The sequence below is a fragment of the Saccopteryx bilineata genome, chromosome 5, assembly GCF_036850765.1.
Source record: "Saccopteryx bilineata isolate mSacBil1 chromosome 5, mSacBil1_pri_phased_curated, whole genome shotgun sequence".
In the NCBI taxonomy this organism is placed as follows: Eukaryota; Metazoa; Chordata; class Mammalia; order Chiroptera; family Emballonuridae; genus Saccopteryx; species Saccopteryx bilineata.
This window is the reverse complement of record NC_089494.1, coordinates 174,262,165-174,289,598: the sequence shown is the minus strand read 5'-3', so window position 1 is coordinate 174,289,598 and position 27,434 is coordinate 174,262,165. Positions and strand designations below refer to the sequence as shown.

General features: G+C 36.8%; 2 protein-coding genes across 3 annotated transcripts in view; one reads left to right on the top strand and one right to left on the bottom strand.

Moving 5' to 3' along the window:
- The window catches only part of TBCK (TBC1 domain containing kinase), a 263,198-nt gene extending 241,431 nt beyond the window's left edge, over positions 1-21,767 (bottom strand). The window contains exons 1-2 of one of the 2 annotated variants that reach the window (XM_066278774.1): positions 21,542-21,767; positions 5,286-5,506 (exon numbers count right to left, since the gene is read on the bottom strand). In XM_066278774.1, coding sequence (XP_066134871.1) covers positions 5,286-5,478 — 193 coding nt within the window. In that variant the 5' untranslated portion in view covers positions 5,479-5,506; positions 21,542-21,767. The remainder of the gene's footprint in view (positions 1-5,285; positions 5,507-21,541) is intronic. The other variant, XM_066278773.1, reaches the window with a different exon arrangement.
- Positions 21,768-21,954: 187 nt separating this feature from the next.
- The window catches only part of AIMP1 (aminoacyl tRNA synthetase complex interacting multifunctional protein 1), a 33,396-nt gene continuing 27,916 nt past the window's right edge, over positions 21,955-27,434 (top strand). The window contains exon 1 of the mRNA XM_066278775.1: positions 21,955-22,091. Within this exon, the coding sequence (XP_066134872.1) occupies positions 22,090-22,091 (2 nt within the window). The 5' untranslated portion in view covers positions 21,955-22,089. The remainder of the gene's footprint in view (positions 22,092-27,434) is intronic.

Sequence of the window (27,434 nt, the reverse complement as noted above, 5' to 3'; positions counted from 1 at the left end):
TTTTTTATTATCAAGGCTAACCAACTCTCAAATTTTATCTTAAGCTCAGAACTCTCTTCTGAACTCCAGGTCTGTATGGAAAATTTCTCACTTTAATATAAAAATCACCTCTATAGAACCCTAACTGAACATACAGTTGGCTCCTTAAGTTTGTTTCCTTTAGTCTATTTCAGTAAATGGTACCACCACTCTGGTACTTGTTCCAGCTAGAGACTTAGTAGCAACCTCCCTTTCTCAACTTCAAACAAAATGTTCTGGTATTTCTATCTCCCAAATGTTTTCAGAATCTGTACAATTTGCTCCATCTGCTACAGTTTTGGTCCAAGCCAGCATCATCCCCATTTCTTCCATTGATTTGAGACAGAGGGTAGAGAGGAGAGAAGAGGGGAGGGGAAGAAAGAAAGAGAGAGAGAGAGAGAGAGAGAGAGAGGAAGGGAGGGAGGAAGAGAAGGGAGAGAGGGAGAAGGAGAAAGAAAGAAAAAGGAAGGAGAGAGAGAAGCATCAACTTATTGTTCCACTTACTTGTTCCATTTAATTTTATACTCATTGATTGCTTCTCGTAGGATCCAATCCACAACCTTAATGCTAGGGGATGGTGCTCTACCCACTGAACTACCCAGCCAGGGCCACCAGTATCATCTCTTATTAGAGTACTACAAATCTCTTAGCAGATCTTCTCACATTAATTTTTATTTCCTCCCAATATATTTTCATATTAATGTCCAAGTGATAATATAATTTATAAATCTGAATATGTAACTTCCTCTCTATTTTTTGTTATTTTATCTCTTGCTCACCAACTTTTATAAACACTGGCCTTCATCTCCCCTTCCAGCCTTAAGCTACTAGCATATGGGATTCCCATTGCTTAAAATGATCTTCCCTATTTCCTTCTCCCAATAAATTCCTATTATGAAACATAGTGGTTAAGAGCACAGGCTATTCTGTCTGGGTTCAAATATTGGTTTAATACTCATTTATTCTATTACATTGGGGAAGTTTGCTAATCTCTCTATGCCACAGTTTCCTCCTCTGTAAACGAGAAAAACAATAGCACCAACCTCACAAAGTTTCTGTGAAGCTAAAATAATATATAATAAGATCCTAGAACAGCATCTGGCACATAGCCATCACTAAGTGTTAGCTATTATTATTATTTATTCATCAGTTAAATGTGACTTTCTCAAGGAATATTTTTCTGGTCCCTAAATTACTTTGCTCCTCTTATAATATGTATTATATACTGTGCTTTTGTTTTGCAGGACTCATTTCAACTCTAAAGATTTGTGTTTATTTTTATTTAATGTTTTGTTCTCCATTATATAGTGATGGCAGGAACAATGTTGATCTTTTCCAAAATGCATCACCAGTGTCTAGAATAGTGCCTCAAAAATATAAACACCTAATATATAAATATTTGCTAAATAAGTTTACTTGAGCCAAGACATCATGTGACCATTAGAAATGATTAAGAGTCTCATATGAAGACAATCATTATCTATATAGGAATACAACTGTGTAGAAAAGTATATGCTTATGTTATAAACTAGGTATAATACCTCAATAGCATTAATTTTAATATAAAATATCAAAATTCATTAAAATGTACACACTCAATAATTTTAATTTGGATATTCTTCATATCTATGAGAGATTCCAAAGTGTTTGGTATTAGCCTAAAATTTGTCAGGCTTACAATACTTGAGAATAAAAGTCTGTCAGGCTTCTTCTGGAAACACTTTCAAAATATCATAACCCAGAGTTTGCTAGCTTGATGATCCTATGGAATTTTGAAGCATTATCTTAATGTAGTAGAGCCACAATCCTTGGTAGAATATCAAAGTTTCTCCCAGAGGAAATGAAGTGTATACCAAAACAATGTTTCCAATACAAACCAGCTTTTTCAATAAATCTGTAGAGCATTTTCATCCTGAAACTCTGGATCACTGTTTTAAAATAACTTCTGTTTGTTATAAAAATAATATAGCTTCACAGAATAAAATATGACAAAAATGTTTAGGAAATACAGTGTGCCAAATATAAGCCAGCAATGTAGTGGCATCAGTTATAAAGAAATAAATGTGACACAAACATGAACTCTAAAGAGTAGAACATATAAGTACTGTGAAATAATCTGTCTTCTAACAAATATCTGATAAATGCCAACTATTGTACATATAGTCAGAATTTTGTTTGAAATCAATGATAAGAAATTTAAGAGAGTACAATATTAAGCAAGAACGGTAACAAAGAAGTTGAATAAAGAGAGCACAGAAAAAAAAGATTAAGTAATTTTTTTAATGAAAAGATAATTTGTGAATATGTTAAGGTAGATTGAAAAATTATTAGAATAGTTACTGCATCATTCTTTTGTTATTCACATGAAAAGACTAGCTCATCACCTTTTAACATAACATTTAAATAAATACTTACACAGTAAAACTGATAAAAAATTCTGTACTTAAGAAACAGTACAGTTACTAGGTTACTGTGATGATCAGTTTATGAGTTAGGATGGCTAAGCTATAGCCTTCAATTATTCAAATTTAGGTGTTACTGTAAAGGTATGTTAGAAGAGATTAAAATCTATAATAAGTTTATTTTAAGTAAGGAAGATTCTCTGAGATAATCAGGGTAATCTTATTCAGAGCAGAAGAGAAATTTCTCTGAAGAAGAAATTTCAGCCGTGGACTGTGGCTCAGCTCTTGCCCATTGTTCAGTGTCCTCTTGCATGCCAGGCCTATGGATTTCAGACTTGCCTACCTGGCCTCTACAATCATATAAGCCAATTCTTAACCACTAATATGTTCATATGTATCCTCCTGGTTCTGTTTCTCTGAAGGAACTCTGAATGGATATAGACACTTATGTTAAAATTACATGCAATTCGAGATACAGAATAAATTATCTTATAGGTCCCTGACAATTCTTATTCTTTACCTAAATTTCAAATCTATTAGTTAAAATGTTTGTTCTTGATTTCACTAGCAATAACCAAGAGATTTCTGGGTAACGAATATCAAATAAAATGGAATGAATTACAATTTAAAACTTTCACTCTGCTTCTAAACACTGCTTATTTCAATTTCAGAAGAAAATGATTAAAATTTGTTAAGTATTTTCATGCTATATTTGTCTTTGTAAAAGATATTTCCTTCAACTTTACTTTTATAAACCAAGATCTCAAATTCTAATAAAATATCTATTATTCTTTAGATTAAATATTTTATCCGGCCGAGTTAGCAAGAAACATCATCTTGAATCAGTTTTGAATGATTGATAGAAAACAGTGAAAGCCTGATTTCTAAGCTAATCCAACATGTGAAAATGTAATGTTACTCTATATGCCACATATAACTCCAAACATCACAGGGTAAGTGGGGGGCAGGGGAGTAACAATGACAAGATAAGGGGAAAAAGAAACCAAAACCAAAATTCTTTGAGAAGACCAGTAAGTGGAGTCCAAACCCAAATTATGTATTGTTATATCATTGAGAAATGTATTTGTTAAGTAGACGAGTAGAAACTTTTCAAATTTTTCAAATTAAATGTAACTGAAATGACTGGGATGCCTTGAAACAAACAGACCCTTACATAAACATATATTCTAATTCACTTATTTACTCCTTATGCATACAACTTCTCAAGAGAATGAGCACAGCCAATATAAACAAGGTTATCAAATTCCCTGATATTTTGACAATCAATGATATTTTCATTCCAGGCAACCAAACTCAAACTGCATGAATTTTATAAATATCCATGACTTATGTTACCCCAGAAGAGAGGGCACCTGAGATCCAGGAGCAGAGCCTGAGGGGGAAGCAAAATAACTAGCAATATAGTTACATTTTTTTTAAACAACAACAAACTTTCCAAAAGTTCCTGAAAAAGTTACTTAATTGTTCTATGACTCAATTCTTTAATCTGTAAAATGAGAATAATTATAGTTCCTACCTCATGGTTATGTTATGAGGATTAAATTAAAATTTCTAAAGCACTTAGAATTCTGCCTAATACATAATAAGCGCTCCGTAAATATTAGTCATTAATAATATTTATTACAGAAACCATTTTCTACTCAGTCTATAAATTTTTCAGAGCAAATACTGTTAAGACATAGCCCAAACTATTGAAAGTCTCATTTAATCCATTTTTAAGCAAAACAATAAAGAAAATGTAGTTTATATTTTTGAGATCCTTTAATACTAGATTGAAACACCTAAAAATGGCATTTTTATAGGAAAAAAGTTCAATATTAGCAAGTATGTAAGATAAACTTTTACAAATTATTTTGTTAGAAAAATTAATACATTTGACTGACATACATCTAAAAATGGAACCACAGTATTCAATTAAGCTTCCAAAAATAATTTTTAAACAATTAAAATACTGCCACCATAAGCATCTTTAGGTGTTTTATAGATTGAACATTTGTATCCCCTCCAAAACCACAGGTTGACACTTAATCCCCAATAGATGCTGTTTGGGGGTGGAGCTTTTGGGAGGTTATTATGTCATGAGTGCAGAGCCTTCATGAATTGGTTTAGTACTTTTATAAAAGAGGCCTAAGTGCACTCCTCTGTGTAAGGTTATAGTGAGATGATGGCTATCAATGAAAAAGTGGGCCTCACTAGACATGAGATCTGCTGGTGCCCTGATTTCAAACTTCTCAGCCTCTAGAACTATGAGAAATAAATGTTTGTTGTTTATAAACTACTCAGTTTATGGTATTTTGTTATAGTAGCATGAATGATATGGAAGAACATAATTATACCACTAAAAAGGCCATAAACATCTTCGTAAAACATTGACTTTTTACCCAATAGGTTGAACTTTTCTATTTCATTAAATGAAGTCATATACAAAAATACTGCAGCTCCAAAACAAACAAACAAACAATAAAACAAACAAAAAAGTTAATGACTACCTTTGCAGAGAGACGTAGTCCAAATTATATTTCAATCATAAAGTACATTCCAATAGACAATTCTAAAGTTCTTAACATTAGAACTTTTACTTCCTTTTCACAGAGGTGATGAAATATGCTTAAGGATAAGGGGTTGCCCTGAAAGAACATTAAATATCCTGATTCTCAGATCTGAGAAAATAAATCCTTTAAATGTAGTCAGGAAAATTCAAATGGCTAGAGTTCTGGCTGGAGTGAAGAGTAGGGGCATGAACGGTCACACATGCCGATTTCTTCACATAGTCACTGTATAATTATAACTTAACCAAGGTAACAGAATACAGAACACAAAATGCAGAAAACAGTAACAACTCACCATGCTTTCCCCTAGAAATATCCACATACTGGCACAGTCTGGGATGGGTGATGGTCTTAAGGATTTGAAAGCGCCCTAAGATTTTGATGGAATTTGGTGTGAGAGGAAGCCCATTGCTTCCACAAACATCATGTGGTAGAGCCGAGGCGAAGAATGTAAAGGCACCCATTTCAGTATCCTTCAAAGGGAACATCCTGGAATCCTAGATTTTCCAAGATAATCTGGAAAAGGAGACAATTTTTTTTTTTTTGGCAGATCAACCAAACAGTAAGCTAGTATGTTCTTACCTTAAACATGATTAACAATAAACATATAACTTGGAGGAAATGCCAATATATAACTTAGGAATACCAATATATAACTTGGGAGGAAATAATAATCCAAATAATCTTAATACTTGAAAGTAAAAAATATCAAGTTTAAAAATCCCAAGATAATATCAAAAAGGAAAAACTCCCCAATCATAAATTTATATTGCAGCTCTAAATCAAAATCAAAGATTTTTAAAGGCAAATAAAGAAAAAGCAAAGGATAGAACATTTCCTCTTTAATGATGCTTGATAGTTTGAAGAGTTTAGGGAAGTTCGTTATTGCATATTCATTTTAATGAGACTCTTCTGTTTACCTAAAGCTTGAATAATCCATAGACTATCAAAAATTTTTCCATTTCACAGATGAGGGAATTCAAAAAAGAGGAAATAAAGATACCAACCACATACTTTAAATAATCAGGGGCTCTTTTAATAGTAAATTTTTTTCAAGCTAATGGAAGGCACTATAATGTTATTTAGATGACTAATTAATTTTTGTTTTTATACTAGCTGTTTTACATGTAATCTGTTTTAATTACTTCAAGAAACCTGACAAATGTTATTGCCTCCAGATTAAAGATAGATATTCCATGCTTAGATCCTGAGAGGTCTTGTTAGCATGGACTCCAAACAAATGATGCCCTAGAGTTGTCTAATAGAGCAGCCAGGAGATTAAGAAACTTGCTCCAAAATCAATCTGACTCAGATTAAGGCAACTGCAACAAAAAAAGGTCCAGAACAACAACAAAAATCCCTCTCCTCAGGTATGTCACTAAAAAGACATTCCATTGGTCAAGCACTACAATCCTTCCTTCTCAGTTTTCACAATAAAAATCTAGAATTCTAAATTAAGGTAATAGACTACTTTTCATGTTGGCCCAGGAACTTATCAAAAAAATGTAAATGCTTTCAAATGTAAAAATTCATAAAAGGAAGAGAACAGAAAAGGGCCATGAGCTGATGAAAGGTTTCAAAAAACTGAAGTACTTTGCATACGGAAGAGTATTGACACAAGAAACAGAAAGATGGAAGTTACAATCTATAATATAGTCAAGAAGTTTGCCTGGCCTCTTAAGATTCAGAAGCTTCAGGTTCAGAGAACACAGAAACAATAGTGTATAGCAGACAGAGGAGAGTTTGAAACGAAACAAATAATTTGAAGGGCTGAAGAAAAGAAGACAATTTTTTCAAAACTCCACAAGTAGGCAGTTATTTATCATCCAAGCAAAAATGGTAAAGTTCTTCCTTACAGAAATTAGGTAAGTTGTGTGAAAAATCAATAAATTGGTGCTATGAACCCTGGTGACAAAAGCAAACTCCTCTTGGTTCTGGAATTTGTAGGACCCCAGTTAAGATCTGCTATCTACTCAGCCAGCCTGAAACAGAGTATGCTAATCAATAAGCCTATCCATTTGGGCAAAGCTCCTAGTCAGTCTTCCTTAACTCTGAAATAATGAACTGTCCAGAAACATCAGATAGTTGAGGAAAGACTGTAGCACAAAAAGCAAAGAATAAAATAAACAAACAAAAATATCTGCCCTGGAGGCAACCAAAATAACTTATGAAAAAATAAAATCCAAAAGCCAACTCTAATATATTTAGAAAGATTTGAGAAGATATTACTTCCAGTATATAATACAAAACATGGAAAAACATATTTTATAAAATAGTAAAAAGGAATTACCAATATATATGAGAAAATAAATATCTTCATTAATATTCAAGGAATTGCTCATTAAAACCACATGAGAATCTATATGCCAGATAGTAATAATTAAATCTGCTAATACACAATATTAGGAGGATATGTTGAAACAGAATGTAAAATGATACAACCCCTATGGACAACAGTTTGACACTGTTTTCCTATTCCATTCTTCCAGAAACTCAGAGGCACATACACAAGGGGATACATACAAGATGAGGATGGTATTGTTTCTATTATCCCAAAGCTGGAAACAACTTAAGTATTCTAAGACAGGAGAAAGAGGAGATGATGTCAGCGTAATGGCGCAATAGGAAGCAATACCGATAAATCTCCCCCAAAACTCAACAAGATCTTCAACCAGAAACAGAAAAACCTATCCTTGGAGCCTCCAGATGTTTCGCAATACACCTGAAGGTATGGTCGAGCGAAAAATTGGCTAAATATATAATCAAACCCTGAAGGAAATAGGGAGTAAGAAATGCTCCGCTTTCCTCACTAACCTAAACAGGGCGGCTTTCACTGGGAACTGAGAATATAGAAACTAAGGCGGGCAAAGGGGGTGAATAGATCCAGGCCGCGGCACAAATGGCCGAACCAGGCTGTGGCACAGAGATCCAAGCCGAGGAAAAACTGTTCCTGTGGCAACCCGGGCAATACAAGCTAACACTCGTGCCAAACCCAGACAAAGAAAGATAAGTGGGGCAGGCATTTTCCCCGATCTCCTGGTCGGTGCGCGCAGAAAGTGGGCGAGAGATTCCTCCGAGTGCCTCAGCAGTGGGTGCTCGTGTTATCCCACAGAGAGGCAGAGTGAGAGGCCTTTGTGTGGGCTGAAAGCAGAATCTCAGGGCTGCCCCAGTGCCCTGAGGGAGCCGCGCACGGGGAGGGAGTGAGAACCAATTCCAACACTGCAACTTTTCCGTGCGGGAGGGGTTTCACTCAGAGGGTGAGTCGGCTGGCCTGATATCCTGGTCTGCGCACAGATAGTAAGCGAGAGATTCCTCCGAGTGCCTCGGCAGTGTGCGCCCGTGTTATCCCACAGAGGGGCAGAGCCAGGGGCCTTTGTGTGGGCCAAAAGCGGAATCTCAAGCCGCCCCAGCGCCGTGAGGGAGCATCGCACCAGGAGGGAGCGAGAGCCAATTCCAACGCTGCAACTTTTTCGTGCGGGAGAGGGTTTCACTCAGAGCAGGGGTCCCCTAAACTACGGCCCACGGGTCACATGCGGCCCCCTGAGGCCATTTATCCACCCCCCACCGCACTTCCAGAAGAGGCACCTCTTTCAATGGTGGTCAGTGAGAGGAGCATAGTTCCCGTTGAAATACTGGTCAGATTGTTGATTTAAATTTACTTATTCTTTATTTTCAATATTGTATTTGTTCCCATTTTGTTTTTTTACTTTAAAATAAGGTATGTGCAGTGTACATAGGGATTTGTTCACAGATTTTTTTATAGTCCGGCCCTCCAACGGTCTGAGAGACAGTGAACTGGCCCCCTGTGTAAAAAGTTTGGGGACCCCTGACTCAGAGGGTGAGACTTCCGGCCTGATATCCTGGTCTGCGCGCGCAGATAGTGAGCGAGAGTTTCCTCCAAGCACCCCAGGAATGGGTGCCCACCTGTGTTACCGGACAGAGTGGCAGAGCCAGAGGTCTTTGAGTGGGCAGAAGCCCCGCCTGATTACGCTAGCAGCTCTGACTGACTGAGCCTTACCCAGAGCCCTGTGCTGAGTGGGAATAGAGTGGGAAGTGGCCAGCTCTTTGAGCCTCTAACTATCCAGACAGAGGCAGCAGCAACCCCATAGCTGGATTATCAGGCTACTAATTGAGGAAGGAAAGACTAGGAGAGAGGCTCCAGGACCACGGACTCTCTCACTGTCAGAGCCTATAAATGCTAATGAGCCTCGACTGCCAATGAGACTGAAGCACAATACATGACATCGCCATAGAGACTTATCAACTGCAAACCTCTACCTGCCAAAGGGGCAGAACCCAGGGTACAGAGTCACCGACCAGGAAGAGGGAGAGAAAAGAAAAAGCAAGAAGATAACCTCTCAAAACCAAGAATAATCCTCAGACTTTATAACCTATCCCATTTTATTATATTTGTTCGTTTCTTTCTCTTATCTTCATCCTTAATTTTTTTTTCTTTCTTTCGTCCTCAAATTTGGTCGTTGAACTCTGTGCCAGTCTTACTCTCTCCTCTCCTTGAACTACACTAGCCATAAGTGTTACATCTCCCATTATCTTTTCTTTCCTCTTCCTTTCTCTCTATGAGGGTTGCACTCCAAAACCCTTAACTCTCTCTCTCTCTCTCTCCTCTTTTTTCTTTTTTCTTCTTTTAGTGGTACCCTTTTTCTCTCTCTCTCTCTCTCTCTCTCTTTCCTTTCTCCCTCTATATGAGTTTCTTCCTTTCTCCTTTACATCTCCTCTCATTCAAACCTCAATAACGAACAAATTATCTTATCTGGGACTCAAACTTATGTTTGTGGATTTTAAGGGGTTTTTTACTTCACCTTTTTAACTCACTAGCAGTGCTCCCATCCCTGGCTCTCCATTTTATCTATTTCTTGTTCCACTAAATAGTAATTTTTTAATTTGTCCCCCCATTTTCCTGTTTCCCTCTTATTCCTCTCATCATAACTCTTAGTCAACCAACAACTAAAAGCAAATCATATTATTCTTGACCCAAAATTTTTCCTTATTTGCTTTTTGTGGGTCCATACCCCCTTTTTTTTCTGTTGGTTTTTTTTTTATTGTTGGGTTTTTTTTTTTTGCCTCTTTATTACTTCTCCCCAATTCAGGCCAGGCATTGTTTGTTCTATTTAGTACAATATAACTCACAGTTTAACACAATATTTTCTAAAGAAAGAGGGGAGAGGAGAGGAGAGGAAAAAAGGAGGGGGGGAATAATTTCCTTTTTTTTTAATTTTTAATTTAATTTAATTTTTCTTTATTTAATTTTTTTTAAAAACTCTTTAATTTTTAATTTTTATTTTTTTAAATTTTTATTCCATATTAAATCTCATTAATACTATCAACAAAACCACCCTCAGATGCCATTAAGAAAGAGAAAATCAAATATCATGGATACAAAAGAAAGAGAGGTAACACACATAGATGAGGAAAAATCTATGGAGAAAAAATTTAATATATTGGAAACCTCGGAGTTAAACGACAGAGAATTTAAAATAGAAATCCTAAAAATACTCAGAGATATACAAGAAAACACAGAAAGGCAATTTAGGGAGCTCAGAAAACAACTCAATGAACACAAAGAATATATTTCCAAGGAAATTAAAACTATAAAAACAAATCAAACAGAGATGAAAAATTCAATACACGAGCTGAAAAACGAGGTAACAAGCTTAGCTAATAGAACAGGCCAGATAGAATGTACGATTAGTGAAATAGATGACAAGCAACTTGAGGCACAACAGAGAGAAGAAGAAAGAGACTCAAAAATAATAAAAAATGAGATAGCCCTACAGGAATTATCTGACTCCATCAAAAAGAATAACATAAGAATAATAGGTATATCAGAGGGAGAAGAGAGAGAAAATGGAATGGAGAACATACTCAAACAAAGAATAGATGAGAACATCCCAAGCCTGTGGAAAGAACTAAAGCCTCAAATTCATGAAGCAAACAGAACTCCGAGTTTTCTTAACCCCAACAAACCTACTCCAAGGCACATCATAATGAAATTGGCACAAACCAACGGCAAAGAAAAAATTCTCAAGGCAGCTAGAAAAAAGAAGAATACAACATATAAAGGAAGGCCCATTAGATTATCAACCGATTTCTCAACAGAAACTCTACAAGCTAGAAGAGAGGGGACCCCAATATTTAAAGTCCTGAAAGAGAGGAACTTTCAGCCACGAATACTATACCCATCAAAGCTATCCTTCAAATATGAAGGAGAAATAAAAACATTCACAGATACAGAAAAGATGAGGGAATTTATCATCAGAAAACCCCCACTCCAGGAATTACTAAAGGGGGTTCTCCAATCAGATACAAAGAACAAAAAAAAAAACCAAAGCCACAAGTAAAAGCTCCAAGAAGAACACAATAAAACCAAATTTAAACTGTGATAACAACAAAAAGAAAGGGGAAGGAGAGGATGGAGATTAACAGTAGCAATGGACAATGGAGTGCAAAAGTACTCACAAAATAGTGCACTACAATGAACAGGGTAGGAACCCTTTTCATTACTTAAAGGTAACCACCATTGAAAAACCTACCACAGAAGCACATGATTTAAAAAAAATAGCAACAGAGGAAAGATGTATGGAATACAACCAAATAAAAACAAAAGATAGAAAAATGAAAGAGAAGGAACAAACAAGACACAAAACTAACAGAAAGCAATCTATAAAATGGCAATAGGGAACTCACAAGTCTCAATAATTACACTAAATGTAAACGGATTAAACTCACCAATAAAAAGGCACAGAGTAGCAGAATGGATTAAAAGAGAAAATCCAACTGTATGCTGCCTACAGGAAACTCATCTAAGTAACAAGGATAAAAACAAATTCAAAGTGAAAGGCTGGAAAACAATACTCCAAGCAAATAACATCCAAAAAAAAGCAGGCATAGCAATACTCATATCTGATAATGCTGATTACAAGATAGCAAAAGTACTCAGAGACAAAAATGGCCATTTCATAATGGGTAAGGGGACACTGAATCAAGAAGACATAACAATTCTTAATATATATGCACCAAACCAAGGAGCACCAAAATATATAAGACAGCTACTTATTGACCTTAAAACAAAAACTGACAAAAATACAATCATGCGTAGAGACCTCAATATACCGCTGTCGGCTCTAGATCGGTCATCCAAACAGAAAATCAACAAACATATAGTGGCATTAAACAAAACACTAGAGCACCTGGATATGATAGACATCTACAGGACATTTCATCTCAAAGTGACTGAGTACACATTTTTCTCCAGTATACATGGATCATTCTCAAGAATTGACCATATGTTGGGGTACAAAAACATCATCAGCAAATTCAGAAAACTCGAAATTGTACCAAGCATATTTTCTGATCATAAAGCCTTGAAACTAGAATTCAACTGCAAAAAAGAGGGAAAAAATCCCACAAAAATGTGGAAACTAAACAACATACTTTTAAAAAATGAGTGGGTCAAAGAAGAAATAAGTGCAGAGATCAATAGATATATACAGACTAATGAAAATGACAATACGACATATCAGAATCTATGGGATGCAGCAAAAGCAGTGATAAGAGGGAAGTTCATATCACTTCAGGCATATATGAACAAACAAGAGAGAGCCCAAGTGAACCACTTAACTTCACACCTTAAGGAACTAGAAAAAGAAGAACAAAGACACCCAAAACCATCCAAAGAAAGGAGATAATAAAAATCAGAGCAGAAATAAATGAATTAGAGAACAGAAAAACTATAGAAAAAATTAATAGAACAAGGAGCTGGTTCTTTGAAAAGATCAACAAAATTGACAAACCCTTGGCAAGACTTACCAAGGAAAAAAGAGAAAGAACTCATATAAACAAAATCCAAAATGAAAGAGGAGAAATCACCACGGACACCATAGATATACAAAGAATTATTGTAGAATACTATGAAAAACTTTATGCCACTAAATTCAACAACCTAGAAGAAATGGATAAATTCCTAGAACAATACAACCTTCCTAGACTGAGTCAAGAAGAAGCAGAAAGCCTAAACAGACCTATTAGTAGAGATGAAATAGAAAAAACCAATAAAAACTTCCTCAAAAATAAAAGTCCAGGCCCTGACGGCTATACCAGCGAATTTTATCAAACATTCAAAGAAGACTTGGTTCCTATTCTACTGAAAATCTTCCAAAAAATTGAAGAAGCAATACTTCCAAACACATTTTATGAGGCCAACATAACCCTCATACCAAAACCAGGCAAGGATGGCACAAAAAAAGAAAACTACAGACCAATATCTCTAATGAATACAGATGCTAAAATACTAAACAAAATCCTAGCAAATCGAATACAACAACATATTAAAAAAGTAATACATCATGATCAAGTGAGATTCATCCCAGAATCTCAAGGATGGTTCAACATACGTAAAATGGTTAACGTAATACACCATATCAACAAAACAAAGAACAAAAACCACATGATCTTATCAATAGACGCAGAAAAGGCTTTCGATAAAATACAACACAATTTTATGTTTAAGACTCTCAACAAAATGGGTATAGAAGGAAAATATCTCAACATGATAAAGGCCATATATGATAAACCATCAGCTAACATCATATTAAATGGCACAAAACTGAAGGCTTTCCCCCTTAAGTCAGGAACAAGACAGGGTTGTCCACTCTCTCCACTCTTATTTAATGTGGTACTAGAGGTTCTAGCCAGAGCAATCAGACAAGACAAAGAAATAAAAGGCATCCATATCGGAAAAGAAGAAGTAAAGGCATCACTTTTTGCAGATGATATGATCACATACATGGAAAACCCCAAAGAATACACAAAAAGACTACTAGAAACAATACGCCAATACAGTAAGGTCGCAGGATACAAAATTAACATACAGAAGTCAATAGCCTTTCTATATACCAACAATGAAACAATTGAGAACGAACTCAAAAGAATAATCCCCTTCACGATTGCAACAAAAAAAATAAAATACCTAGGAATAAACATAACAAAGAATGTAAAGGACTTATATAATGAAAACTATAAACCATTGTTAAGGGAAATCGAAAAAAGTATAATGAGATGGAAGAATATTCCTTGTTCTTGGTTAGGAAGAATAAATACAATCAAGATGGCCATATTACCCAAAGCAATATACAAATTTAATGCAATTCCCATCAAAATTCCTATGACATTTTTTAAAGAAATGGAACAAAAAATCATCAGATTTATATGGAACTATAAAAAACCCCGAATAGCCAAAGCAATCCTAAAGAAAAAGAATGAAGCTGGGGGCATTACAATACCTGACTTCAAACTATATTATAGGGCCACGACAATTAAAACAGCATGGTATTGGCAGAAAAATAGACACTCAGACCAATGGAACAGAATAGAAAGTCCAGAAATAAAACCACATATATATAGTCAAATAATTTTTGATAAAGGGGCCAACAACACACAATGGAGAAAAGAAAGCCTCTTCAATAAATGGTGCTGGGAAAACTGGAAAGCCACATGCAAAAGAATGAAACTGGACTACAGTTTTTCCCCCTGTACTAAAATTAACTCAAAATGGGTCAAAGATCTAAACATAAGACCTGAAACAATTAAGTACATAGAAGAAGACATAGGCACTCAACTCATGGACCTGGGTTTTAAAGAGCATTTTATGAATTTGACTCCAATGGCAAGAGAAGTGAAGGCAAAAATTAATGAATGGGACTACATCAGACTAAGAAGTTTTTGCTCAGCAAGAGAAATTGATAACAAAATAAACAGACAGCCAACTAAATGGGAAATGATATTTTCAAACAGCCGCTCAGATAAGGGCCTAATATCTAAAATATACAAAGAACTCATAAAACTCAACATCAAACAATCCAATAAAAAAATGGGAAGAGGACATGAACAGACACTTCTCCCAGGAAGAAATACAAATGGCCAACAGATATATGAAAAGATGCTCATCTTCTTTAGTTATTAGAGAAATGCAAATCAAAACTGCAATGAGATACCACCTCACATCCGTATAGCTAATAGATTAATTAGCTATTATTAACAAGACAGGTAAAGCAAGTCTCCAACAAGACATGTTGGAGAGACTGTGGAGAAAAAGGAACCCTCATACACTGTTGGTGGGAATGTAAAGTAGTACAACCATTATGGAAGAAAGTATGGTGGTTCCTCAAAAAACTGCAAATAGAACTACCTTATGACCCAGCAATCCCTCTACTGGGTATATACCCCCAAAACTGAGAAATATTGATACGCAAAGACACATGCAGCCCCATGTTCATTGCAGCATTGTTCACAGTGGCCAGGACATGGAAACAACCAAAAAGCCCATCAGTAGATGACTGGATAAAGAAGATGTGGCACATATACACTATGGAATACTACTCAGCCATAAGAAATGATGACATCGGATCATTTACAGCAAAATGGTGGGATCTTGATAACATTATACGAAGTGAGATAAGTAAATCAGAAAAAAACAGGAACTGCATTATTCCATACATAGGTGGGACATAAAAGTGAGACCAAGAGACATTGATAAGAGTGTGGTGGTTACGGGGGGAGGGGGGAGAGGAAGAGGGAAGAGGGAGGGGGAGGGGCACAAAGAAAACTAGATAGAAGGTGACAGAGGACAATCTGACTTTGGGTGATGGGTATGCAACATAATTGAACGACAAGACAACCTGGACATGTTGTCTTTGAATATATGTATCCTGATTTATCGATGTCACCCCATTAAAAAAATAAAATTATAATAAAAAAATAAAAATAAATTAAAAAAAAGACAGGAGAAAGACTAAATAAATTTGTGGTATATTCATTAGATGGAAAGCATACAGAATGAAAATAAGCAAACTATAGAAACATTTTTAATGGCATAGATGAATCTTACAAATAATGTAGAGTAGGGGGAAAAAGTCACACAAAACTTATAGCAATATAATTATAAAATTCAAAATAAGAAAAGCAAAATAATAAATAACTCAGGAATACCTACCTTAAGGTAAGAATATATTCAAAAAGTAAAGGAAAAAAACTTACTTGAGAACAGGGTTACCACCATATAAAAAGCTGGGGTGAGATTAGGGAAGAACCCATAAAAAGCTTCAAAAATCTTGAGTAATATACTGCTTCTTATTAGGTGGGTTAGTGGAAATTCATATTGTTCTTACATTTCATGATTTATATATATATATATATATACACACACACACACACACACACCTATATAGATGTGTGTGTGACCTACATATCACATATTTCTAAAATTTTAAGTTATTTTTAAATTTTAAAATGAAGAAAAGTTTTTAAATACAATAGATTGTTTCTTAATGAAGGACAAAATTCAACAGGGAAAGGACAGTGATTTTAACAAATGGTGCTAGAATAACTAAGTGAAATAAGCCAGTCTGAAAAAACAAATACCACGTCATTTTACTTATACTGTATGTGGAATCTAATGAACAAAAGAAACTGATGAACAAAATAGAAATAGACTGACAACTGTCAAAAGAGGTGGGGGGTAAGGCAACTAGATGAAAGAGAAAGGGATTAGCCAAAAAGCATATATACAGAACACATAGATACGGACAACAGTGTGGTGACAGCCAGGGGGAAGAGCGGTCAGGGGTGAAGTGGGGGTGGGCAAAGAGGGGAAAAACGGGGATGAAGAGAGACTATTCCTGGGGTAGAAGGTATACAATGCAGTGTGCAGATGACGTTTTATTGTTGTACAATTGAAATTTGTATGGTTTGGCAAACCAATGTCATCCTGATAAATTAAATTAATAAAAGAAAGAAAAGGTATACATATGGAAAAAAAACTAATCTCAATGCCTACTTAATATCACAAAAATTTGAGATGAATTATAAACCTAAATGTAAAAGCTAAAACTATAAGTCTTCTATAAAAAAACATTGAGAATATCTTCACAACCTTAGGATTGGTGAAGTATTAATAGGCACAATAAAAGAAAGCACTAATCATAAAAGATGAACTAGATAAAGTGGACTTTATCAAAATTAAATACATCTACACATCAAAAGGGTAAAATCAAAAGGGACCCTTGAGAAAATGAAACTTCAAGCCAAAGATAAAGGAAAATGTTTTATAAGACATTTTTTATATAGGCATATACATATGACTATATAATAGACTTGTATCAGGAATATATAAAGAATGCATACAACTTAATAATAAGTCAACAATTAGGTAAAAGTCTGAAACCTATACTTTCACAAAGGAGAGCATACACATAAACAATAAGCACAGAAAAAACGTTCTCAGTAGCATTAATCAGAGAAATGCAAAGTAAAACCACAACATACCATTGCACAGCTACCAGAATGGCTAAAATTTGAATCACTGGAAATACAAGTGTTGAGAAAAATGTGAAATTGAAGCTGATATGATGCTGCTGGTGACAGTGTAAAATGACACAAGAACTTTGAAAATTATTTAAAAAACTGTTCTACAGTTTATGACTCATTAATCCCACTCCTGCTAAAATATATATATATATAAATATATATATTTATTCAAAAAAACACTTCTATGAGAATATTTATAGTTTTACTCATAATGGCCAAAAACTGGAAGCAATGCAAGCGTCACACAAGTGAATGGACAAACAGGTTGTGGCATATTCATACAATAAAATTCTATTCAACAAAAAAGGAACAAACATGTTAAAATATGGATGAATCTCAAAAACACTGATGAAAACAGTAGACACAAATTACTTATTGAATTTTGGAGAGGGAAGTGGGAAAGAGAGGGAGAGATAGGAGAGAGGTGGGAAGCATCTACTCATAGAAGCTGCTTCCTGTATGTGCCTTGACAGGGCAAGCCCAGGGATTTGAACGCGCAACCTCAGCATTCCAGGTTGACGCTTTATCCACAGTGCCACTACAGGTCAGGCTATGAACTCTTATACATTTAATATAGTTCCAGAACTTCAGTTCTAAACTACAGTGATAAATATGAGAACATAGTGCCTTGAGCCAGGAGGATGGGCTTGGACAGGAAAACAAAAGAACTTTTTTTAAAGTAATGCAAATGTTCTACATTTTATTTGGTGTGGTACTTGTCACAAGGATGTTCATATATATAAATGCATCGATCCGGTTACTTAAAATGAGTACATATTTTAATATACATAAATTTCATCTGATAAAAATAAATTAAACAAAGAAAATTAAGAGAATATAAGAAAGGAATAATTAAAAATTGCATGTTTGATGTGATTACTAAATTAGATAAAACTGTTGGAAAATAAAGTTGAGACAACTGTGTAGAACATGGAGCAAAAAGGCAAATAGATAAAAGCACACGAGAAGACAACAGACATAAGTGAATCAAGTCAAGAATCCAACAATCACTTTAGTGAGTTTCAAAAAAAGAAGAGAAAAACAAAAGAGAAAAAATTATAAAAAAATAGACTAGGTGGCCCTGGCCAGTTCGGTCAGTGGCAGAGCATCCACACAGCATGTGGAAGTCCTGGGTTCAATTCTCCGCTAGGGCACGCAGGAGAAGCACCCATCTGCTTCTCCATCCTTTTCCCCCTCTCCTTTCTCTCTGTCTCTCTCTTCCCCTGCCACAGCCAAGGCTCCATTGGAGCAAAGTTGGCCCGGGTGCTGAGGGTGGCTCCATGGCTTCCGCCTCAGGCACTAGAATGGCTGTGGTTGCAACAGAGCAATGCCCCAGATGGGCAGGCATCACCCCCTTTTGGGCATGCCGGGTGGATCCCGGTCGAGTGCTGTGGGAGTCTGTCCCTCTGCCTCCCCGCTTCTCACTTCAGAAAAATACAAAAAAAAAAAAAAAAAAAATAGAATAGGCAAAAACTCCCCATAGATCAAAGTAAACATATCTTCAAATTAAAAAGTCCTATAATTTCAAGGAGGATAAATGAAAAAGACTCACACTGAGACATTTTTTCTAGTACCTTTGCATGAGCTCATTGGAGAATCACACCAAGACATAACATAATAAATTTTCAAAGCAGCAAACATAACTAATTAGTTTAATAATTTCTGAGAACAAACAAATAGTTCTGGCACCAACAAATTAAGATCAGACTGGAATTCTCATTTTCTCATGAGAAACAATGGAAGTTAAAAGATAGTGAAGGCTTAAAAATTTGTTTTATACCCAGCAAAATTATTAATCATAACAGCAACATAAGTTACAGCTATGCAAACATTAATAAAATTACCATCCAAATTCATTTTATAAATAAGTTGTTTTTAGGATTTATTTTACCAAAACAGAGTAGAAAACAAAATAGAAGATGTTGGGTTAAGAGACACTGCAACTTACCTAAGAGTTAAATGAATACTACCAAGGATAGAAGCTGTACAAAAGAACTAGAATGCAATCTATTCAAATTAATCAGAAAGTGATTGGAATCCAAGTGGAACATCTTAAAGCACACAAATGAACTGGAAGTTTCTCATACTAAGAATGCGAGGATGTGGTGAAGAAAGCACAAGATGGGAGGATCTAATGAAGAAAGCATATGCGCCTCTTTCTCAAAAAAAATCAGCAAGTACTTTGTGAAATAAGGTTAAAAATTATAAGTACATGTTCCAAAAAATAAAGCACACTTAAGTAGAAAAGATTCAATTTGATGTTAGTATTAAAAATCTTCTCCTTCATGACACATGGGATTATCAAATTAAAACATTGGGAAGGAAATGTACCATAGCATACTTCTTAGTTCTACACTGAAGAACAAAACCATAATACTGTAACATATTTTTGGTTTTTATAGCACATAAAGTGGCCCTTGCAAGTTGGCTCAGCTGATAGAGCGATGGCCCGGTATGGATGTCCTGCATTCGATTTCTGGTCAGGGCACACAAGAGAAGTGACCATCTGCTTCTCTCTCCTTCCCTCTCCCGCTTCTCCCTCTTTTCTCCTCTTGCAGCCAGTAACTCAACTGGTTTGAGCATGGGCCGAGAAGCTGAGGATGGCTTGGTTGGTCCAAGAGCATCAGCCTCAGGTGCCAAAAATAGTTGGGTTGATTAGAACATCAGCCCGAGACAGGAGTGGCCATTTGGATCCCAGTTGGGGCACATGCAGGAGTCGGTTTCACTATCTCTCCTCCTCTCACTTAAAAAACAAAAGACAAAAATAAAAACAAACAAAAAGCAAAAACAATTGTAGTTAAGAAATATCATGCAAATATTATTAAAATTGACAACATATAAGTAAAGGTCTAGCTAAGGGAAGGTAGGAGTGGATTTGGTTTCTGAAGTGGTAAAGGAAAAGCTGGAAGAGAGTACCTCATTTTACCAAATAAGAAGCAAAAATATTTTTGAGAATTGATCTAAAAAATAATTGTTTATATTTATTTAGAATTACAAAACTAACCAATAATTATTCACATATTTGGAGAAGGGAAGTGGTGTCAATGATGCGGGCTACCTTAAGAACTCAATTTAAAAAAAGAATTAGTAGTTTATTCAACATACAGGCCTAAAATTAGGTATAGTTAAAAGTGGACATCTCTGAAGAACAGGACTGAGGGGAAGAAGGGAGACACTAAACTCCTGATTTTTATTATGCAATCGTTCTATAGTATTTGATTACAATTAGATGCCTCTGTCACTTAGACGCTTAAAAATCAAATAAACAAATGAAGGAAATGCAAATGAATCATAAAGATACACTAATCAACACAAAACATTTCATCAGTATTCTGCTTTACTTCTCAGGTACACAAAAAAGGTTCATGCAAAAAAAAAGACACACATACTTTTTTACTCACTTGATGAATGGAAGAAAGCTAGTGGAAAATAAGTAACTGAGGTGAGAGATTAGTTGAGGGGTAACAACAACTGAAATTATGTTTAAAAACTCATAATCTCAACAAATATCTTTAAGATCCTACTTTGTCAGGTGTTTTTCCGGTTGCCAGGCTAACGACAGTAAACAAAACACAAAGTGTGCCCTCAAAAACCTGGATTTGAAATGACTCAAATTGCAGAATAAAGGTAAAAAATGGGCAAAAGATGATTTTTATCATAAATAAAAGGTTACACATTTCTTCATCGAGCAAAATAAAACCAGTCCCCTCAAGAAGCTGGATTTTTGTTCCAAACAAAAACGGGGACCATGGGGTGTTGAAAAACAACCAGGGACCATTTTAAAGTAACTTCTACTTGTTCACTTTCTTCCTCTCCACAAGGAAATTACATCTCAATAACTGAGTAAGCCTCTGCAAACCAGAACAAACCAAAGCAAGTGTTCCCATCTGAGATGCGCGAAGGAGAGCTATTTCTACAATCTCTAACCTCTTTAAATAAACCTCCCTTCGAAGCAGTGACGTATGGTTACTGCCGGGAGCTCAGGTGAGCGACCGTAGGCGGAAGGCGGGCTGCACACAGGGACGGGGGCAGGGCTGAGAGCAGCAGCTCCGGAGATAGGCTCGGCTCCTCACCGCGGATGGGCGGGGCCCGTCGCTGCACCTGACGTTTCTCTACCTACCACCAGCCCCACCCGTTAGACAAACACTAGTGGGAAACCCAAATACTTGCCTCAGAACCTGAGGACGCAGGTGGACACAAAAACAAAGGGATGGAGCTTCTACCCAGAGTGCTGGTACAATAGAGGCCGCTCCGGGAGCGCCCGAAGCTCGGAGACTGACTGCCCTTTGCCCGCGAGCAAAGTCAGCGGAGGTCCCCAGGTCCGAACCCGGCCAGGAGCGCGAGCCCGTCCCTCCACTGACAGTTCTCAGTGTTCCCCCCACCCTCGACTCAGCCTGGCCGTTTCCTCTGACCTCACAGCTTCTGCGCCACAACACTGACGAAAGACCCCGAAGTCCGGTGTCTTGCCCCTTGCCTAACCTGGTGACAAAATGTCGCGACCAAGGAATGGGTACAGGGGTTTGGCGTTACTGCAATGGGATACTGGAAGCGTGGTGTGGCTGTACACAGGAAGGGGACAGCAGCTTTAAAGGTGAATCTGTGGAACGCTCAGGCGTTTAGTTGGGACACCTCGCTGGGTCCTTTCTCACTTCGTTCTGTGCGGGAGGCTTCCCTACCTTCTCACGGCTGAGGCTGCCCGGGTCCGGATCCGCTGATTCATGTGAGTGACGTCTGCGGGGGGTCTTGGAGTAGGCAGATTGCGACCGTGGGAGTCCCCTTTCCCTGCGGAGAGGAGACCTGGCCTGTGGGTCCTAGTGGGAAGTCCGCTGACACAAGCACCAATCTGGGCATGAGGAAGTAGGGAAGAGTTTGGGACCCTTTGAAGGAGCCAAGTCTGAGAAATGGGATGCGGGGCCAAAGGAAACGATGCTTCTGTATAGTCACAAACATGTTTACTTTGTGTGTGTGAGCGCGCGCGTTCGCGTCAAAGGACTGTGGGGGCGGGAGGTGGTGAGGTTAGACAAGAAAAAATATCATTAAGCGCTCGGCACTGTTTCAGGCATTGGAAGAGAGCAGTGAATAAAACAAACCAAAATTCATGCTTCCCTGTAGTTCATATTTTATTGAGGAGGACACATACTAGACAAACTTAAGAAAAGCACACACTCTATTTCAGGTTGTAATGAGGGCTGAAGAGCAAAATGAAGCAGGGAAGGAAGATACAGGTTGGAACTTTATTGTGGCCAGGGACTGGAATTTTAGTGTGGAGAGGGAACGCCTCACTGAAAAGGTGACGACTCTCCAGCAGAGAGCTGACAGAAGGGAGAGAGTTAGCCATGCAGAAATCTTGGTGAGGTGCAGTCGGGATGAGCGAGCAGCCATTGCAAAAGCTGTCAAGCAGAAACTCCCGTGAACAGCAAGGATCTTGTGAGTCAGAGTGGAGTGAAGTGGTTAAAGCTGGAGACAAAAATCAGAGAAAGCAGGAGCAGATCATGATGGATCTTCAGGGCATCTAAGCCACTGGAGGGTTTGTAGGAGCGTGTGCTAGAATCTGACTTCCTTCTTGAAAGGATCTCACTGGCTGTTGTTGAGATAGACTGAAGGGCACCGGATGGAGGAAAGATCGTTAGGAGGCTTTTGCAGTAATCCAGAAGGGGCATGATGGTGGCTTGAGTAGAATTAAGGAATGGCCAATCATACTCTTACACATTTCAAGTTTGATGTGTAAGAGTATTAAGGAATGTGAGTTAATTTTCTTTAATTAGTTTTGGAAAAGACTAAAAATAGTGTGAGTTTTGGAGTGACAAATACAGGTTAAAATCATAGCTTTGCCATTTAATATTTGAGTAAACTTATAAAACTCATAATTTCTCTGAGTTTATGTATAAAATGGAAATATTATCTCACCACCTTTAAAGGTTAAATGACAATATATATACTGTGCCTTGGCTCATTAAAGTAGTGGCCATTATTAGATGTGTTCTTAGGTAAGGGTAGAGGAAAGGAGCCACATAATAAACTTAACAAGCTCAGGAGAAGCTGCATGGTGGGCCTTACAAATTCAGACTGTAAGCAACTAGATAGGGTGCTCTAAATATACAAAATCCTAACTAAAAGCTGGTCATGATGGGTAGTCACATCCTAGGTGTGTAGCTTCCTTGACTAAAGTCAGTATTTACCATAAGTGAGCCTACCTATTGTCTTTTTACATCTAAGGTAACATACTTTGTCAGAGTAATCTTTTTTCCCAGACATCTCAGAGCACAGCCTCCACCAGAGCACAAGACCACACAGAACACCTCATTGTTATCTTGTTCCCTGCATACCCTCTCTGTGTGCTGTAAACTTTCATTTTTAACTGTCCTGTACCCACCAATGTAAAAGAAGTATGTGTCTCTGTTGTACTTTCTATCTAATCCCAGAGATTTCCTTACTTTGTTTTCCCTCACTCCCTTACTCTACAGCTAGTGGATTTCATGTAACCCTCACACCCCCTATGCCTCCTCCTTTGATTCTAATTTATAAAATAGGCTGTAAAACTTCCATTCTTTGGAGCATATTTTTGTTCCATCTAGATCTAGCTTCCCGCCAATGTCATCAGTTTGACTCAAACTCACAAAAATTTTCTACAGATTTGGACATTTCTTAACGTCTACATAAGTAATGGGAGAAAGATAGTGGTGAGTGCATCTATGGGTGGGAAGGGATAGTTAAATCCTATTGAAGAAAATCTGAAACGTAAAAGATGACCCTGTTTGTGTGGTAAAAGGGCTATAGGAAATCTAAACATACCCCTCTTAAAATACTTATATTTCACTAGACAGATGGGTTTTCTGTGTTAATAGCTGGGTTTTGAAATACATGCATTGTCTTCTCATATCGTCCTTAATAGCTGTCCTCTGATAGCCATCCTTTAATCCTTCAGGATGCCAGTGTCCTGATTATAAAGGGGAAGAAGGCTCTGGTGATAAAAGAAAACAATCAAGACTGAATACAAATTTCCAGTTATGGAATGATTAAGCCATGGGGATGTACAGGTGGTGACTAGAGTTCTCTGTATTGCATATTTGAAAGTAGATAGGAATGTAGATCTTGACAATTTTCATTAAAAAAAATTTGTAGCGCCCTGGCTGGTTGGCTCAGTGGTAGAGCGTCAGCCTGGTGTGCAGGGGTCCCGGGTTTGATTCACAGCTAGGGCACACAGGAGAAGTGCCCATCTGCTTCTCCACCACCCCCCCCCCCTTCCTCTCTGTCTCTCTCTTCCCCTCCCGCAGCCAAGGCTCTATTGGAGCAAAGTTGGCCTGGGCGCTGAGGATGGCTCTGTGGCCTCTGCCTCAGGCGCTAGAATGGCTCTGATTGTGGCAGAGCGACGCCCCCTGGTGGGCATGCCGGGTGGATCCCGGTCGGGCGCATGCGGGAGTCTGTCTGACTGCCTCCCAGTTTCCAACTTCGGAAAAATACCAAAAAAAAAAAAAAAAAAAATACCCCCCCCAAATTTGTAGCTATATATGGTGGAAGATGTTAACTGTACTATTGTGGTAATCATTTTGCAATATACTATTTGCAAACATCAAATCATGCTTTCATTCTGAAACTAATTAGTGTTATATGTCAATTATACCTCAACAAAAAAGTTTTTAGAAGTTGTAAAGTTTCATAGCCAATGAGTGGCAAAGCTAGTATTTGAATTCATTCCCTGACCACAAGCTAAAATAAATTTGAATTTTCACAAAAAGCCTAGTTTTTGTCTTTCCGTATCGGCAGATGTTGCTGAAAGACCCCTGGCATCACTGGCAGTTGCTGCCACTGTATATAATATAATATATATATATATATATATATATATATATATATATATATATTTTTTTTTTTTTTTTTTTTTTTTTGTATTTTTCTGAAGCTGGAAACGGGGAGAGACAGTCAGACAGACTCCCGCATGCACCCGACTGGGATCCACCCGGCACGCCCACCAGGGGCGATGCTCTGCCCACCAGGGGGCGATGCTCTTCCCCTCCGGGGCTTTGCTCTACGGAGACCAGAGCCACTCTAGCGCCTGGGGCAGAGGCCAAGGAGCCATCCCCAGCGCCAGGGCCATCTTTGCTCCAATGGAGCCTTGGCTGGGGGAGGGGAAGAGAGAGACAAAGAGGAAGGAGGGAGGGGGTGGAGAAGCAAATGGGCGCTTCTCCTATGTGCCCTGGCCGGGAATCGAACCCGGGTCCCCCGCACACCAGGCCGACGCTCTACTGCTGAGCCAACCGGCCAGGGCCTGCCACTGTATATTTTGAGTGTCTGTGGATTGCATTTTTCTCAGAATATTTAATTTTATTATTTACCTTTTAAAATTCTGACTTTGGATTTATAAATTCTAGCAAGAATTTTAACCTAGTTCTAAAATATACCATATTGCATAGCACTGTAATAAAGATGGTCTCAGGGTGGGGTAACTTGGCAGTTACATTGCAGAGCACACAGAGGAAAGAAGTTTGGGAGGTAAGAATAGAGATGATGGTAGAAGGAGAGAGAAAAAGTTCTTAAAATTACTGTAATTTGTCAATTCTGATATGCATATCTTTTTCATATTTCCACCTCTGAAATACAGGTATATTTTATAATTATTGATGTCTTTAAATCACTGTAGCCTAAGTGGCAGTTTTGAATTAGTTTTCAGTAATGTAATGTAATGCTTAATGTAAACTTGGTCATGACTGTTAATATTGTCATCAGTTCAGTTGAATTATTTGTACTGTTGGCATTTTAAGTATCATTTACAATATGATTCAGCGTTAAAATGAAAAGTTATTGTGTATGCAGAAATACAGGGAAATGAGTGATCTAGGTTAAAATAGGACTGAATTTAAAAGAGGTCTTTTGATAAGGATGTGACTGATAAAACATTGCTTAATCAGCAGTATTTTTTTGTTAATGGAACATAAAATAACAAAGATTGTTATTGGAGCCATTTTACAATTGATAGTGTCTTAGGTTTGATGAAATGCATTACTTAGAGTGTCTTAGAAGAATATAAAATTTTTACCTAATTGCAATTTTTAAACAGTGAAATCAGGTGGTTTGGGAAGCAGGAGAACAATTTCAAATTTTGTAGAGTTCTCATACTATACACAAAATTTAAAATCTGCGCTTAAAACTATCACTTCAAAGCAATAGCTAATTTCAAAACATTGAGTGCTTGGGACAGAAGATTTGTTATTTAAAAGAAATTATTGGCTTAGAATCAGAGTGGGGAAAACTACTGAGGAGATGGAGGAGGTAAAAGGAGGCCATTCCGAAATGATAAGAATTTCAGAAATCATCATTTTGTATGTGTTTCAATGATTAAGATGTAGTCTAAATCCACATATTTGCTAAAATCGGCTTCAGCTTTTATGAAGTTTTTATAAATCATCGTTCAAGGGCTTTTTAGGTTTGATGAAATATGATGAACATTAGAAAAACAAAATGTGAGGGGGCAGAATAATTTAGATAATACTTTTGAAAATTATATTTACTTTATTTTTTAATTTAGTAAATTAAAATAAAATCCTGACTCTCGCTATCCAAATACAATTAACATACTCATGCTTTTTTCTCCTTTTTTTCTCTTTCTAAATGTTTTATATTTGTAATTACTGTGTATGTAATTAAGTATTATCTATTTTAATCTCATAATCTTTTTCTTTTATTTTAGCACAGACTAAGCCAGCATTCCAAAATAGTTTTAGAGAATACTAGTTCCAGTAAATACTAATAGATGTTCTTTGGTTAGGATTTCATGGTTAAATACATTGAGAAATGCTTCATAATTATATCCTTTGGAAAAATTATAACTTGGGCATTAAAAGAAGTAACTCCAGAACCAGATGGGCCTGTTTCTGTTCTCCTTTAGCCACATGACCTGAAACAAATTAATTTTAATTCATATTTTCTTCTCTGTATAATGGACATAATTATAGTATTTATAGTTGATCGATAAAGCATTTGGCCAGCTCATAATAGATACACTACAAATGTTAATAATAATAGTATTATTAACATTATCATTTGGGAGAAACCCTTTGCATATTAG